The sequence below is a fragment of the Agrilus planipennis genome, unplaced genomic scaffold, assembly GCF_000699045.2.
Source record: "Agrilus planipennis isolate EAB-ADULT unplaced genomic scaffold, Apla_2.0 scaffold113, whole genome shotgun sequence".
NCBI classification, from domain to species: Eukaryota; Metazoa; Arthropoda; class Insecta; order Coleoptera; family Buprestidae; genus Agrilus; species Agrilus planipennis.
Window position 1 is genome coordinate 447,313 of NW_020442452.1, and position 17,258 is coordinate 464,570.

At 34.0% G+C, this 17,258-nt stretch overlaps 1 protein-coding gene and 1 long non-coding RNA gene across 3 annotated transcripts in view; one reads left to right on the forward strand and one right to left on the reverse strand.

Moving 5' to 3' along the window:
• Positions 1-235: 235 nt before the first annotated feature.
• LOC108737027 lies at positions 236-2,737 on the forward strand. The gene is made up of 3 exons (XR_001937800.2): positions 236-279; positions 386-1,037; positions 1,105-2,737. It is a non-coding gene; the product is annotated as an uncharacterized LOC108737027 (long non-coding RNA).
• The window catches only part of LOC108737026 (sodium- and chloride-dependent transporter XTRP3), an 86,972-nt gene continuing 71,893 nt past the window's right edge, over positions 2,180-17,258 (reverse strand). The window contains exons 9-11 of one of the 2 annotated variants that reach the window (XM_018469671.2): positions 15,680-15,880; positions 15,450-15,541; positions 2,180-2,251 (exon numbers count right to left, since the gene is read on the reverse strand). In XM_018469671.2, the coding sequence (XP_018325173.1) occupies positions 15,452-15,541; positions 15,680-15,880 (291 nt within the window). In that variant the 3' untranslated portion in view covers positions 2,180-2,251; positions 15,450-15,451. Of the gene's footprint in view, positions 2,252-7,478; positions 7,953-15,449; positions 15,542-15,679; positions 15,881-17,258 lie in introns of those variants that run through there. The other variant, XM_018469672.1, reaches the window with a different exon arrangement.

The following is a 17,258-nucleotide window of genomic DNA, read 5'->3' on the forward strand; positions in this document are numbered from 1 at the left end:
ACGTCGAAATTCCTAGTAACAGATCACTCTAGAATATTCAAATAGTTCGTTCTTTTTCATTTGCCAAAATCACTTTGATTTGTTTAATTACTGTTCACTGTCAATTTCAATTGATCTTCACTTGACTGCAAACACGATCAAGCTGACGAAAAGTCACTGAATTTCGGCTTATATATATACATCGAAATTTCTAGTACCAGAATATTCAAGATTAATCTTAACAATGACAGCTTATCCTNAAATCTAAATTAAACATACAAAAATGTTACACTTATTAAGGTAATAAAATACTACAAGTGCAGGTACCTACTAGGTGTAAAATATTTCTATTCTGTATTGCTACTTATTTTCCAATAAAACAACGCTAATTTCTGTTTGTTTTCAGATACTGTCGTTTATCTGTTTTGAGTTCGTAACATAATATCAACGTCAAATAAGTGTGGAAAGTTTCTATAAAAACTTTGTAATTCCTTGAGTTGATTTATTTGTGTGCGACTAAAAATTATTGCGAAAGTAAGTAAATATTTTGGTTGGTTGCGCACTAATCGTGTCGTGCTATTTTCGTACAATGTATGTCATTATCATGTTGAAGATTTTTTTAGAGATACTCATATACTTAATGAAAAAGTTAATTTAAAAAATTGGCCAAATGAGCAGTGTTAGCAGCGGAATAGCATATAAACGTCAATTCAATAGTCCCAGAAATAATTGTGGGTGTAACAAAAAAAATGCATTACATATTTTCCTTTCGGCAATAATAAACTATGGACGAAGGTATGTAGAGGTGAGAATAATCGGGAAGCTGGGTACGAGAGTCATGCTGAACATGGATAAATTTTACGGTAACAAGTTCGACTAACTATCCTAAGCTCTCCCGCTTACGTTTCCAAGAAATCCACTAGGAACAAGAAATAAATACAAAGGATGAATGTGTCATATTTTTTTTTATGTTAAGTCATCGGGATGGCGCTTAAAAATTTACAGTAGACGTCGTTATACCAAACTGAGGAGCAGACACGTGAGTTGGAGCAAAAGAGGTAAAAAAAAGCCGAAAACCTGATTTCATTTTTTATACATTATTTTAATTTTTCTTTATATTTTCAGATATTAGAATTTCCCTCTTTCTTTTGATTTTGAAAGTGCATATAATTGTCATATGTTTAGATAAATAATGATTGAGAATATAAAACATAAAACAGATGTTGAATTATACCATGACATTCTGGAGACAGAAGGCTTTCCAGTTGGAAAGACATTTGAACTAAAGTGATTGAAATCTAAACTAATTCATTAAAACAATTAGCTACGTGTTTTATTTGAATTTTTGTAATATTGAATATAGAATATTGATATTGATACACCTTCGCATTTCTTCCCCCAATGTTAAATTTCAATAGAACTAATCAAGCAATTTAAGAGAGGTAAAAAATGTTTAATTTATAATATGATCACACTATGGTGTAAAGCTTAGCCCCTCTTAAATTGCTTGATTAGTCCTATTAATATTGATATTCTTGAGAGGCAAAATTTGATATATGTACTTATACAGGCCATGTTTACAATAAAATTTCTTCTGATAATACTAATACCTTAACAAAATTTCTTTTGTACAAGAATTTTTATTTTGTTCTCTTAAATATCAATGTCGTAGACTATTACAAAAGTTTCTAAAGATTAAGAAATGTTTCTATGTCCGAAAGTTCATCGTTTTCAAGAAAAATGTAGTTAAAAGTGCAGGCAAATGTAATTCCGGTCCCGGTAACAATTGTACTGTATTTGTCGTATTTCTTTTGTAGATTTTTGCTCATGTATTGTTGCTATTTGCTAGATTAGATTAATTGTAAGTGTGATTCAAGATGTTTATATTAGCATGTAGTAATTTATTCTATTAACCCTACCAATCAGTCATTAACAGTAGGTCAGTGTGCCACTCACTGTTATCACAATAGCGTTTAGTACGACAGAATTGTGTGATATCATCGTAATGTATGGAAAATGTGAATATAATGTTCATGCAATAATCGAGTTGTACAGTCTTACGAAGACTTTCAAAACCGCGAGTCATCTTAAATGCGGTACAAGGATTGCGAAAATCCGGCAATATATAGGTACCATTTGAAAACCATGGGCGTGGACATCCGAACCATATCGCCAATGTCGAAGGCGACATCCTTGAGTTCACAGATGACAACGCTGGCTCTTCTCATGACAGTGTGACGAATTTTAAAAGAGCACTAACCCGTGATGATCGCTGCAAATGAAATAGATTAAATACAAGACGTTTTATGCGACTAAGGAGCCTGTCTTCCAGTACGGGCTTCTAATTTCCAACAATTTTTGTAATGTACGTATGTGTATGTCCAGTGATATTATTTCCGGAATCAATAACTCCTCGATAAGTACCTACCTAAGCAATGATCAGTAAATAATTAGTTTTTTTTTCTAACGAACTGATGGCGCTATTAACAAATCATCAAGAATAGTCATAAACAGGATATGGCGCCTTAGCAATACCTCACTAGTGGTTATAAATCTGCCGCAATTACATTACAGTTATCCTGATGATACACATTTACCGATTAATGTTTACGTAACCGACATCTTTCTTTGTTTTTTGTTCTTAATACATGTTGAGGTGTAATTTAGGTAGTGCAGCGATGAACAAATGTAATTATATTATTTTTTTATCCTAACACGCGTCTAAACGTTATGTGTAGTAGTAAATTGCTTATTTTTATCTTAGACGTTCGATTATTGGCATTGTTTACATTCCTCATCGATGTAGCTGAAGATTTTTTATCTCAGTTCCCTATTTCCTACACCTACATACGTTGCTAATCGCATATGGGACTGGCGAATTGTAAATTGTTGTAGTGTTTTTAAAAAACAATTTTGTCCTTTACCACCCTGATGAACTCCCCATGTAATTATTTATTTCATCTTCTTTACATCCTCCAAAGCTTCGCGCTTAATTGTGTTACACNCAAAGAGGTTAAATCTACGGCGAGTTGCAGTATGTCGTTGCAATTTGCAACAGCTGATTTGGAGTTGTCAAATGTGTAGCTGAAAAATTTGCGTTGCAGACCTTCGATCTCGTAATCTGACTTTTTGCCATACAAGTTTTGCAGTTTTCCATACATTTCAAATGCCGTTGTACAACTCAAAATCTTCTTCGAAATAGCTTTACTAACATTTATGCCAATGACGGTTTGAGCCTCAATGTCTTTTTCAACCCATTCAATTACATCTTTTTCATCGACTTTACCTGCAGGTTTTGGCTTTGCACCAGTTACATACTCATAAATTTTCTTTGACTTTAGCGTTAAATCAATTTTAAATTGCCAAGCTTCAAAATCTACTTCACCGTCTTGATCTTCTGACAACATCTCAATATTTGATTTTGTTGATTGCTCCATTTTGAAATTTAATCAAAACGAATTTTGACAACACTACTCACAACTTGATGCTTCGCTGACGACGACTTGGCTGGAACACAGGGCTGAATTGACTAACTTGTTATTTTGCTTGATAATTTGGCGTGACTGACTTTTGAGCATGATCTGGGCCCATAACCTGTTAGTTTTTAATTGCCAAATAACTTATCAAACAAGTCAAGTTGTAGTTTTAACAGACGTCCTTGTATTAACTATTTTACAATCAACAGTAATCCCAAAATATTTTCTTTAAAATAAATTCACCAAAAAAACCGACGAATTTCACACACTTTCTTTTGAAAATATTTTCGCAGACACTTTGTTTACTAAAGTTAACAAATAAATACTTAAATTTTAAATTAACTTTACGTGTCGCTCGAGCATGTAGTTTGTTTAACGAAAAATAACCTTACAAACCTAATATGAGATGAGATAAGTTTATAAGAACAGAATCCAGATTTTGGCAGTTTGGAATTACATCTAGAAATAAATATCAGAAGCCAGTTACTAACGATGAAGAAAATAAAACAGCAATACCAGCTTATTTTCGTGCACATGTCAATACATCTATACTAGCAGTACAACTGACCTGCAAATTTCGCAAATGCCAAGTGATACTTGGTTTGTATAAAGAGCAACAGGCAATTATAAAGCTGTGGCAGCAACGTAGAGAAGTAAATATTAGGGAGGGAGTCAAACAAGGATGTACGCTGTCACCGTTACTTTTTAATCTATCATTAAAGACAGTACAACTGTAGGGATAGATATAGAGGGGCAAAAGATTACTACGCTTAGATTTGCAAATGATATGGCAATTTTAGCATCTAGCAAAGAGGAGGTAACTTTAAATAAAATTGAAACGGCATTGAGAAAGCAGTATTTTATGAAAATAAATAAAAGTAAAATCAAAATACTGGTATGCAAGAGAAGAAGTAGTAGGGAATGAGCGAATATAAAGATAGGAGACGAAAAATTAGAAGAAGTGGCTGACTTTAAGTATCTAGAAAGTCAGATATGTCAGGACGGAAGGAGTAGTAGAGTTATAAAGCAGAAGATAGCGCAAGGTCGAGTCGCCTTCTATGCTCGGGAACAATTAATTTAGAAATTCGAAAAACATTATTACTAGAGGTGTATGCCTAGAGCGCGGCGCTGTACGGGTGCGGTACATGGAAGGTGGGCGCGGCGTAAAAAAAGGGGTTAGAAGCGTTCGAAATGTGGTGTTAGAGGCGAATGATGAGGATACCGTGAATAGAGAAGATTAGAAATGAAGAGGTATTAGAAAGAATAGGAGAACAGAGGACTTTATGGAAGTCAATAAAAAACTTCTCAGGTATGAAGGTCTAGTCATATTAGAGGCAGAAACAGGAGTTAAGAGGAATAAAGGTAGACCCAGATTATATTACTGTTCGCAAATAGTTAAGGATGTGGGTTGTTCTAGTTTTAGGGAAATGCGAAGATTGGCTCAAGATAGGAAAGAGTGGAGGTGTATGTTCGACCTGTTTTAGGACCGACGACCTTATGATGATAACGAATCTTACTGGCACTGTCGTACAGGAAATTCAACGAGAAACAGAAAAGATCTAGTGCAATTTTGTTCTAGGAGGTTCTAAGTTCTTTATAACAATATGCTGCAAAAATGCATTTTCCAGTAAATTTTGCATTCATTGTTTTTTCAGACAAATTACAATCAAAAGAATCACTGCGCAATTATTGTTATATGTTGTTTCGGACTACTTGCGACAAAAAACGTAATTCTCCTGAATCGCAACCATCACTGTAGCTATAGGCGGACTTTGTATATTGTAAGACGGCCGTTAGGAAAACATAATAAAGCGATCACTGCTAGCAGTTGATGATCGTTGACAGATTTTGTTCCTAACAGATATGCCTGCTATATCAAGATAACGTAGCCCATAACTGCATCCCCATTAGTAACTATGTCATACTAAATCCATAATTCCATAGTTTGTTTGTTAAACTGATTTCGAAAAATAAAGTTTAATCCGATCAGAAGAACAGCAATATGGCAGAATATAATGGCAATTAAAAAAAAAACTTTAAAACAGAGTAAGTTCTTATTAATTTATTTTATAAGAAATAAGATTAACAAGACGATGCATCTCAAATACAACTCATGATATGATTGGCATCGAGTTTTTTTTTCTGAGTCAGTGCAGTCTCATTTTGATGTTTATCTGTAGATGTAGTAAGATATGGGTACAATGAAGTGGTTTTTACTCAATGTGAAAAACAATTGCACCGTTTATTTGATTCAATTCGCTATAAATAAAATGAACGATAAAGTAGCAGCAAATATGCTATTTTACATCGCACATGTATTGCTAATTTGATACTTTGTTATAAGATTACAATAAACGTTGTTGGCTTGCTTGTAAAACAGATAAATTACTTTTTGAGATCGGCAATGTACTTACATTAGCAGTCGAAGTGGAAAACGACAAAACTGCACCTACAAGTTCGATTCTGTGATATTATTTTGATGCTAATTTGTTGCTTAGAGAATCGTATTAGTTGCTATGCTAGTTTGCTACTTAAATATTAATCGAAACGTTTGTAAATTATTACATTAATCCCAAAAGGTTGAAAGGAATGTATACCCGTGATATTCTCAAAATTACATCGTTCGTTTGTTGCTTCGGTTCTAGATTAAAATTAATTTTGTTTTTTTACAATCAAAATAGATGCTTTTCATAATCGGTAATATACTTATATCAGTCGCCAAAGTTAAAATTGAAAAAACTGCAGTCACAAATTCGGTACTGCCGGATAATTTTGCTATAATTTAATATCGGAGTGAGCTTGCTGTTTTGCTTTTAAAGTGCTGAATTAATATTTCGGGGTTAGTTTTATCCTTATATTAGCCTCTAAAGCTAAATGCAAGAAATTCCAAGGTGTATCTATGATAGTTTTTAATTGCCAAATAACTTATCAAACAAGTCAAGTTGTAGTTTTAACAGACGTCCTTGTATTAACTATTTTACAATCAACAGTAATCCCAAAATATTTTCTTTAAAATAAATTCACCAAAAAACTGACGAATTTCACAGACACTTTCTTTTGAAAATATTTTCGCAGACACTTTGTTTACTAAAGTTAACAACGCAATTATTTACATACTATCTAGATTAACAGAAAATAAATATTACAAAAAATAATTAATCACAACAATCTAATACAAATTTCATATAATTTTGTTACTAATTTTTTGCCTAGGGAAAAGTTACATTGGTTTGTTACATAAATCTCACTGAAAAGATACGTAAATGATTTACATTAGCAACAAAAGTGAAGCTACTAATTCAATTTGTCCATAAGATATTGTAACTAACTTTTAGGTACTTATTGTGGCATATTTGTCATAGATCACTAAATTGTATAAAACAAAGTCGCTTTTCCGCTGTCTGTCCCTATGTATGCTTAAATCTTGAAAACTACGCAACGGATTTTGATGGTTTTTTTTTTAAAGATAGAGTGATTCAAGAGAAAGGTTTATATGTATAATACATGCATAATATAGTAGAGAAACACTGATAATTTTAGAGGTTTCCAATGTGATGTCGTAAATAAACACATTTTTTGCGCTTACATTCCAAACGCTGGCTGAACCCCAAATAGATCAAAATAATGTACCACAATATTGTACATCTTAAAAGGGTCTACAAAAAAGTCCGCGATGGTATATGTCCATCACTTAGAGATAACCCACATTAACCATTAACTTATTTACGAAGCGATTGTAAGCAATACAGCATTAATTATTATCCAATTAAGTACCTTAAATATTACAGATTTAAAATGCAGGGACATAGCGGTTGCGGCGGTATCGGCCGGGAGGCCGGTTTGTATTGTCTAATGACAAAAAAACTGTGAATGTTGTATTTAAAGACATTCTGTAGTATATTTAGTATGGTCAGGGGGTATATTTTGAAGATTTCCCCTTCTCGATAATAATCTAAACAAAAATAAAAATTTACATATTTAGTATCAGCATTGCACCCGTGCGAAGCTGGGACGGGTCGCTAGTATTATATAAACGAGTATAAGCTTTCGTGGCTGCTGTCTATGGTATAATACTAATCATTACGTTTCGAGATTTTTGACTATTGAAAATTCCTTCGCAAATATTTGCCTGCAACTGTTACGTGAAAAATCCTGTACATGCTTACCGCTCGCTTTGCTTCAAATTATGAGGTTTCCAGTTCGGTAATTAAAAAGTAAATTGTCCAGAGTACATTTAATAAATTTTTGTACAAACTACAATTGGGTATACGTACATCAGACTTAGTAAAGGAAATGTTACAGGTGTGATTATTTGCGTTAGTCTTTTGATCCTAACAAATCTCGTGCTACAATTGTATATATTAAATATCCCCTGGTATCACCCGACAAGCTATTTTGGAGGGCGTATCAACCGGCTTCCGAGGTCCAACCGGAAATGGACAACAATTGATTATGACCCATATAGACAGCGATAATGCTTTTCCTTCAGCCTGATATCTTTAACAAAACCAGGAATTATTCGTGTATGGAAAATGCCCCGTACCACAGTCGTAGAAATAAAGCAATTCTCACTACAAATTAGAAAGATATTTAACAATGGCTCCAAGATAAAAGAATACCATTCTGCAATAACATGATTACCGATTACGCAAAGTGATTTATCTATATAAAAAGTAAATCAACAAAATTAAGCTTTGGTATGTGATATAAATACATTGCCGACCTCAAAACATAATTTATTTAATTTAGAAGTAATAATATTCATTACAACCTTAAAACAAAACAACAATATAATACTTTATGGTTCTTTTAATTCTGGAGAATTTATTCGTGTTGCAAGAATCAAATAACGGTGCAGCTAGCTTTCATATTGACTAAAACACTTCGTTGTATCTACATCTTACTACATTTACAGAAAATTATCAATATGTAGCAGCCAAATGAATTAGTTTATACATGTTTATCATATACCGATAATAATATAGCTACGTTAACTCAGAAAAGATCTTGATGTCATTAATTTCATGAGTTGTACTTAAAATGCATCATCTTGTGTTCTGCAACAAATTAGTAATAAATTACCATCACAAGAAAAATTGACCTAGCGAAGATTCGGTTGAATTGTAAATAGTGACGCGAGTCTGTATTCAACGCGATATGCTCTATATAAATCAATATATAAATGGGGCTGCTCCTCGTCAGAGTATATATAGAATGTTCTCTGTTATTACATAAACTCGACTTTCGATATTCAAAACATAATCAAAAAGCAAGTGGCAAGCTACTTGAATAAGATGTGGGTAGATTCTGGACATACTGTCGAAAAAGTGTGAACGGATACTATAGTTAAAAGTAGCCGATAAGCAATTTTGCTATTTTGGAGGACATAGTAATCGGCTTCTGAGGTCCAACGGGAAATGATTATCGATTGATTGGGACCCTCATAGGCAGCAATAATAGTTTACTTCAAGACAGTAGCCTAATATTTAAAAAAAAAATTGCGATTATAACGAAGACATGAATGCGGATCGTTTTGAACAATAGCTAGACAGTGTTCAACTTGTGGAGGAGAATTTCATTATTATAATGGATAATGCACGGTACCGGACATTATCCATTATAACCATAGCCGTAGAAGTGAAGCAATTTCGACTACAATAAGTCGAAAAGTTGAAATTCAACAAGAAAAAGGAATATTATTCCACAATAAAGCCATCAAAGTGGAACTGGTACCCTTAGTAAAGCAATTTCGACCAAATTATGTGCAGCAGGTTGTAGATGGAATGGCCTGCAGACGAAGAATTACTGTTCTTAGATTACCTCCTTACCACTGCAACCTCAATTTCATAGAACTAATAGGGGTACAGGCAAAGGGATATGTAGAAAGGCATAATACTACACTTAAAATGGCCGAAGTGCAACATCTACTAGATGTTACGACAGATCTTTTAACTGACAGAAAGCTTTTGAGCATGTTTTAAAAGAAGAACGAAATATGTGGCAGTTAGATTTTCCAGGCTGATGCTGTTCTTAAGCCAATTATAATTCGAGTAGGTGTAGATTACAGCAGTAGTGAGAGTGACAAACTTTAGAATCGTAGATATATAAAAAAGGACTAAAATCGCAGGGCGTCGTGTGAACCTCATTGCATCTTCAAGAAACCTGAGCTGGCTGTGTAATTCTCGTTAATGATAATTTGCATCTTATTTCAATTAGTCACTTCTGTTCATTTCTCAATATTTGTCGTTATAACAATTTTTGTCATATTTGCAACAAAACATTCAACGTCTTTAATTATTGATTAGTAAGTGTTTTAATAAGAGACATACATGTAAATATGCATGTATTTTTCAACTGCTGAATACTTACATACCTATTGGTTTTGAAAGTACCTATCTATATGGACTCGTTATCATACGTATCAGCCACTGCTAGACAAAGCCCTTCTCCAACTATTTCCATAAGCTAGAGTTTATTTCTTGAAAAATACAATTTTCATTTTTAGTTCTTTTTTCTGTGATTGAAAGAGAATTATTGGGTCTACTGACTTCGTTTTGTATTTAAATGAAAGCATATTATGACTACAACTTAATTTTTCATTACACTTCCCGTAGGTTGAACAGCTAAACCAAAATAAGAACCAAATTAAAATATTCATTTTCTGGAAGAACAAAATTTCCGTATCTTGAAAACAATCATAAACACAGAACTGTAGTTAGGTTTAAATTGTTACATACTTAATGCACTTTAAATATGCTAAGAACGATTAATATCCATAAACAAACAATTGATTACTTAGGTATAAAGGAACAACTGAAAAAGCTGCATACTGCAGATTTTCACGGACTACGCAGCGAGCACAAGATTTTCGAAGCTGCAAGCTTTGGTTTACACATTCCTAACTAGTTCTAACATCATAATAACAAATCAGAACAAAGTACAACATGCTTTACCATTTTAATATCTAATTATAATGGCTCAAATTGCACATAGGTAGATTAAAAGTTCAGTACACAATATTTACTTAACTTTTTGTAACACCTTTATGACAAGTCCATTATAAACGAAAGTAGGAATTAAATGAAGAATTATGTATAAGTATTAATCAAATTATTGAACATCATCGTTTTCTTTTTCATTTAACGCACAAAGTAAAATTGATTTTGATACGTGTTCAAGGATATTAAAATAAAAATAATTGATGACATCGATTTTTAATTAATGGAAACAAATAATCAATCCGAATAACAACAAACAAAGAACGACTATAGCATTCTGTAATCGATAATATTTGTATTACTTCACTGACTTTTTCAAGTGGTTAAACGTTAACAAGTTTTCAAGGTTATCAATTGAACTTTTAGACGTACCTTTATTACAATAACAGTCGGAAATTAAAAATTGAAACTAGTTTGAACCAAAGGCCAGTGTTAAAATTCAACTCCCCAACCCTACCTACATTTGGTAGTTGAACTACCTGCATCTGCATCATTAGAAATGACCATTTGCTGCGATTATTCTTAAAATCAAACCGAAAAGATAGCTTCTTCTTTGATCTTAAGGCGAGTATCACATCTCACATTTTTCTTTTTTTGAAGTATTACGAAACAAGAAAATTCCTAAATTTACCCCCCTAGTTCAAAAATAAAATTGAATCTTGTTCCATGTAGATTATCAACATGCATTTTAACCATTCTCTAGTCAAGAAACGATTTCTTTATCTGAGAACTCCATCAATTACTGTCAATCACTTTGTCATATTGTGAAATTACGTTACCTTGAAATACTTTGAATTTTTGTAGCGTTAATTCAGGTATTAGTGAATTTATTTTTGAATTAATTTTACCCATTGTAGATAACCTAAAATTAATGAAGAAAAATTGTTACTGCTGTCACGGTACGTGAATTCACGCTACAAAAATTCAAAGTATCTCATTAATAATAATGACTATCCATTAGTTCGATGATTCTGCGACCTATACTCTCCGTGTAGCTACTGTGATCTCCTTCTAGGTTAGTGATAGATTAGGTACTGGTGCGTAAAACCAGGGGCCCGAGTTCGATTCTCGGCGGCAAGGAAGTGACAGCAGCAACATTTTTTCCTCATTTGTTTGAGGTTATCTGTAGTGGGTAAAATTAATTCACTAATACATTGTTCTACCTTGCTATATAAATGCAGGACCACCAGCAAATTCTAATATTATTGAACATATTAAAGGTTAACTTACGTGGTGAAGCTGAAGGTATGCTCAAACAGTTCTTGGGCCTTATTACACGCCCGATTTTAATAAAGCGAATAAATAAACTCTTGAGTGTAATTGAATTACCTACCTTCAATTCTACAAAGATCTAAAGTTAAGAGTAAAGTTAAATAGTGTGGTAAATCATGCCATCTATTATTTAGAGACGATTAAAAAGTAATTAAAAAATGGTACAATGATACGATAGATCAAGCTTTGCTTATATTTTTAATAAAATTTTAACAAACCATTTAGAAGTTACCTGTTCTAAACTCATCCTTCATCAGTTAAAGACATCTCTAATAAATGTCTAACATACGAACAACGTTATTTAGTACTTAGTACATTAATTAACCGAAACTGATGACCGATAGAACGTCGTCAGGCTCCCCTACCAAAAAATTACTTCTTTCCTCAAATATAAAATACATCAAGGTTTTAAACAGAAACCATACAATAGGTACCAGTTCAATTAAAAATTATTTTCCTACTAATGCAGAAGTTTGTAAAAACCAAAAAAGTACCTTCGCCACAAAAAAGGCCTCAATTTTCATTTTGTGACTACAAAGAGAAGAAGCTATATACTAGAAGTTAACGTCGACGAATCGAAATTAATGACCCCACAGAATGTAGAATTTTATCAATTGCTATTGATTTACAATTGTGAGAATAAACGGAAGATATATGTAGATGAGGAAATTATAAAGGAAGAGGTTGTTTTACGATGATTGCCACTATCGACCTGAAGACGTGATAGATGCTAATCGCCTTCCGCAAATTTATCACTCTTTTTAACCGTATTAAAAATCTCGCATATTTGGACGATCAAATAAATGATACAATTAATCTAAAAATAAAGAAAATGAAGAGATATATTTTAATACATTATTTATGCTAATGAAGAATGAAACAATGCTTTATTACTATCAGTCAGTATTAATTTAAACAAGTTACATACATCAATCACCCTTTATGGAACCAAGAAACAAGCTACACATTCAATGAACTTCAATATATACCAGTAAAGACTACAGATGCTTCGATCAAAAGGAGTATTTCGCGGACATTAATCAGAGTTTCCTATAAGAACTAAACGAAACATCAAAACAATGATATACGTTGAAAGATATTCATATCATTTAAGGAAAATTTTAAACAACAAATTGAAAACTTATTGAAGAAAACGTCATCGTTAATGCAAGCGCCAAACAAAAATATATAATAAGGATAGACTACCGCAAAACTAATCAAATGACTGTCTACGGTTATCCTCTTATCCTATAAGGCAGGAATCGGCAGGTAATTTTATGAAGGGTTCGGATACTTTTGAAAATTTTTATTAAGGTCCAGGGAAAAACATATTCTTTACAAATTTTTTGCCTAAAACACATAAATCGTTAAGAACTTGTCGAGACTGTGACGGGGAAACTAATCGTACTAAATAAACTCCGCATTCAAAAGGAATAAATTAATTTATTAACAACAATCACTAACAAGCAAATAGATAACAATTAAAATAAACGTAAGAGTAAAACGAAAACGAAACAGGAAAAATTAAGAAGGTAATATCGTGTAACTTCGAAACACGTGCAAGCGGAAAACAAGACAGGCTACACACTGCGGCAATCTCAGTTTTCCAACCCTTTTAACACTCACCGACCGATCGATAGACTAGATCTGTTCATTTATTGGAACAAGTAGGACTTCAACTAGCGGCGTTGATTTGTGGTCAGTCGGAGAGGAACACCAAAACGGACAACCCAGTGGGTACAGAACGCCCTGGCTGTTCCTGAAGAGATATCGCTTTTGGTCACAGGGAGAAGCGGTCAACGCAAGTAAGACAATACCTCTAACCCTCGGAATAAGACATGACGATGAGGTCGATTGAATATGTTTAAAGCGTCTGGATGGCCTATTGACACTGGATACAAGCGCGAGCCCAAGTGCGACGGTCTCTGCTGATAAAGGGCCAAACGTAGCGTTACTTCACGAGTTTCGGTGGTTGACCTGACTACAGAGTGAGAGAGCCCATGGATCGCATCAAAGGCTACGGAAGGCGGCCTTAAGGAAAGGACGTACCATCAATGTAGAAATATCACAAAATATGGGAGCGTTGGAACCTTGGATGGCCACTTGCCTCAGAATCAGGTCACAGTCTTTCGCTGACGAAGTTCCTGTAGCTCTTGGTCTTGTTGTTGGGTCGCCGCGAATTCCTCAAAGTTAAGTGGCGTGACGATCGCATCAACCCGTTTAAATGCATCTGCTACAAAATTGTCCCTACCAGAGATATGCTGGATGTCGGTGGTGAATTATCCGATGAAATCAAGATGGTATAACTGCTGTGGAGAACACTTTTCGGACATCTGACGGAAAGCGAACGTGAGCGGTTTGTGGTCTGTCAGGATGGTGAAGTAGCGTCCTTTAAGCGTCGGATTAGCTAGTGTTTTCTTGCATGCAATAAAAGCATCCTCAGCTGCGTATTTTCATCTGACTGGCGTCTTTCCTTTGATGTTGCTCTTGAGTAGGTAATTGAGCGGTTCGGAGCAGTCTTGCGCATGAATTGACGGTAAAAATTTGTCATGCCGAGAAACTGTCGGAGCTCTTTCGCAGTTGTGAGCCTCGGGTATGAATGAAAGGGATAGTCTTTCTCTGCAAGTAGCTGTGTTCTTCTTTCTGACACCAATTGTCCCAGAAACAACCTTAGAAGCACCAAAACAACATTTAGTGAAACGGATAACGACTCCGGACTGCTGGAGACTTTCGAAAAGCAACCGGAAGTGCTTTTCATGCTCATCGTCACTGAAGCCATAAGAAAATCGTCAATGTAAATGTGTACGAAATCCAATCCCCTCTCTCTTTTTTATAAAACGTCGGAATGTCTGTGCGGCGTTACGCAGACGAAAGCTCATAAATGAGAATCCAAACATCCCAAACGGCGTGATGATAGCCGTCTTCCAAACATCCTCTGGAGGCACGGGAACAAGGAGGAGACATTTTTTCCACTCAACGTTTGGGTCCTGGATGTAGCGCGCTGAGTAGCGGTCTGGATTCGTGCGGGCGTTTAGCGTACGACAGTCTCCACAGGGACACGACACTCGTGACCTTTGGCACCTGTAGAGGAAAGAGGCCCAGCTACTCTCTGCGATAGGCTAACTGAGAATTGTATGTATGTGGTGCACTGTCGAGTGCTTAACGCTATCCGTTTTACATGCACTTTGGGGAGTAATCCCTGGGAATTGCAGGAGAAGCTCGTGATATCACAAACTGCCAGTGAACGTTTTTACGCCGGCATCCATAGCTCACTTCAATTGCTGCCCAGTAAAACACACACTCATTTTGTGATCAAGCAAGCACCTGTTGTATGTCAACAATCGGCGGTCTTCGCTAGGTCATCAAGGATGACACCCGGTTGAGTAACCTGCGTGGCGATGCTAGCACGGGCAAGCGGGTTGAATCTATTCGTCCACAGCACTCGAATAATGTCAAAAATGCAAATGGTTTTTGACTGGTTCGAATGTACGGATTAAATAAAATACGTAAATCTCTTACCTATTAGAATTTCTCACACCAATATTAAAATGCTAATGCTTTTTCAATTCAAAATTAAAAACAAAACTATTCGATAACGTAAAACAACAGCATGCCTGTTTAGATACTACAAAAACATGCAGCTTATCCAATTTAATCAAAAACGTCTTTAATCTACAATTATACCCCATGCTACTGAAGTGTATGCACTTGGAGTTTTACTTACAATTACACTTCAAAATCTCCTATTGTAAACTTATTTTTGAGTGTATTGGAAGTAGTAGTATCATCGAGATCATCTGGGCTCATGATCTGTTCCTAGTTGATTAAATAAACTTATGAAAGTATGGCTATTGGATTAGGTTAGGTTAGGTTACTTTCAATATTAAATATTAATTTATATGTAAATAGTAATTTTCTAACAATATACTATCAAAAGCAAAAATTTTAACTTACGTCTACATCTGTCATCATCTCCTTCGTTGAAACTGTAGTGTCGATGCGCCTAATTGAGCCTTCATGAATATTTATATCTACTTTGAGACATTGATACCTTCGCAGTAAAAATACGAGTGGAATAGGAAGAATACCTGCCACAATCATAGATATTGCAATTGCCAACACCCATCCTGGATAACTAGTCTTTTGAGTTATACCCTTAAAATTAAAATAAAATATTACTCAATAAATAGGCATTATTAGTTACAACTCATATTCTGTTATAACTAGTTGTTCTTACATACAAAAGTTCAGTTGCTATTAAAGAATGTGTATGTTTTGAAATTGAAATATTCAAGACCTTTTTCATAAAGAAAAAAGATTTAAGGTTACATGAACTTTCTTATTGTCAGTATCAATTTTACCACGTGTATACTTCAGTATATTACAACAATCATTTATATTTAAAAATATCATAAATAACTCGACGACTTAGCATGAAAGCACTTCAGTCAGACAAAGAATAGGTACCTACATGTGATCCTAACACGAACGTTAACATCGATCTAGATCCCCGCAAACACGTTTTAACATTGACTGTAGAAGTGTCCATGTTAAGCATTACTAAATATAAGAACTAAGAACACTTAAGTTCTTGGTCAGAAATTTATCGAAACTACCACACGATTCAGTTAGACAAGTTGAAATACTTTGGTAAGGTCTTGTCTTCAATAGCACCAAATACTACCCACACCCACTAGATGGCGATACACTGTCTTTATTAGGATATTACTAAATATACTTTTAAACAGACAATGAATTTTTCAATGCATGACAAGATTACTTTTCTTGCTATATTCATAAATGACCAATTTTGAAATTGAAACAGGAGTAGAACTAATTAATAAACCAGTAAACTAAACCGATTCAAGCTATCGCGGTCATCGTTAACATAATTGTTGGTTTTAGGGGTTTTAGAACAGTAAATTAAATTTTTAACAAATAATACCTGTTTGGGTTCTCTCTCATTTCGCACGATCTTTTCACATAAACGACAAGGGTGGTTTTCTTAAAAAAAAAAATATTGCTTTCAACCATGCTGCTGAATTCACCGAGCGATTGCTTGTTGCATCTAGTTTACACCTTCTAGAACTCCGCACTTATTTCTGTTACGCCCTATATAATGCTAGACAGTCTTCTATAATTCAGGCGAAGTCATTCATATAGAATGTACACAACATCATTGAATATTATACATATATTTATTAAACATTACACTTGGTTCAAATTAATAAAATTGGTTGGTTATAATAATCTTCTACTCCAATTTGACATTCATAAAAAAAGTTACCTTTCTGTTCCTTACTAAAACAGTCTTAATAGTATTGCAACTGTCTCATTTTGTTTGTTTTCCCCATAATTTCGCGGAGTTTACTAAATGCATTTTAGTAAACGTTTTTTTAATATATTGTTTTATCCTGTCAATAATTTTCTACATTTATTTTTGTACTTCCACGCAAACAAGTGTTTTTGTTTCTCAAAAATTATTTTCAAAATAACGCATTAACATTGTATTGTTCACACATTTCAGAAAAAC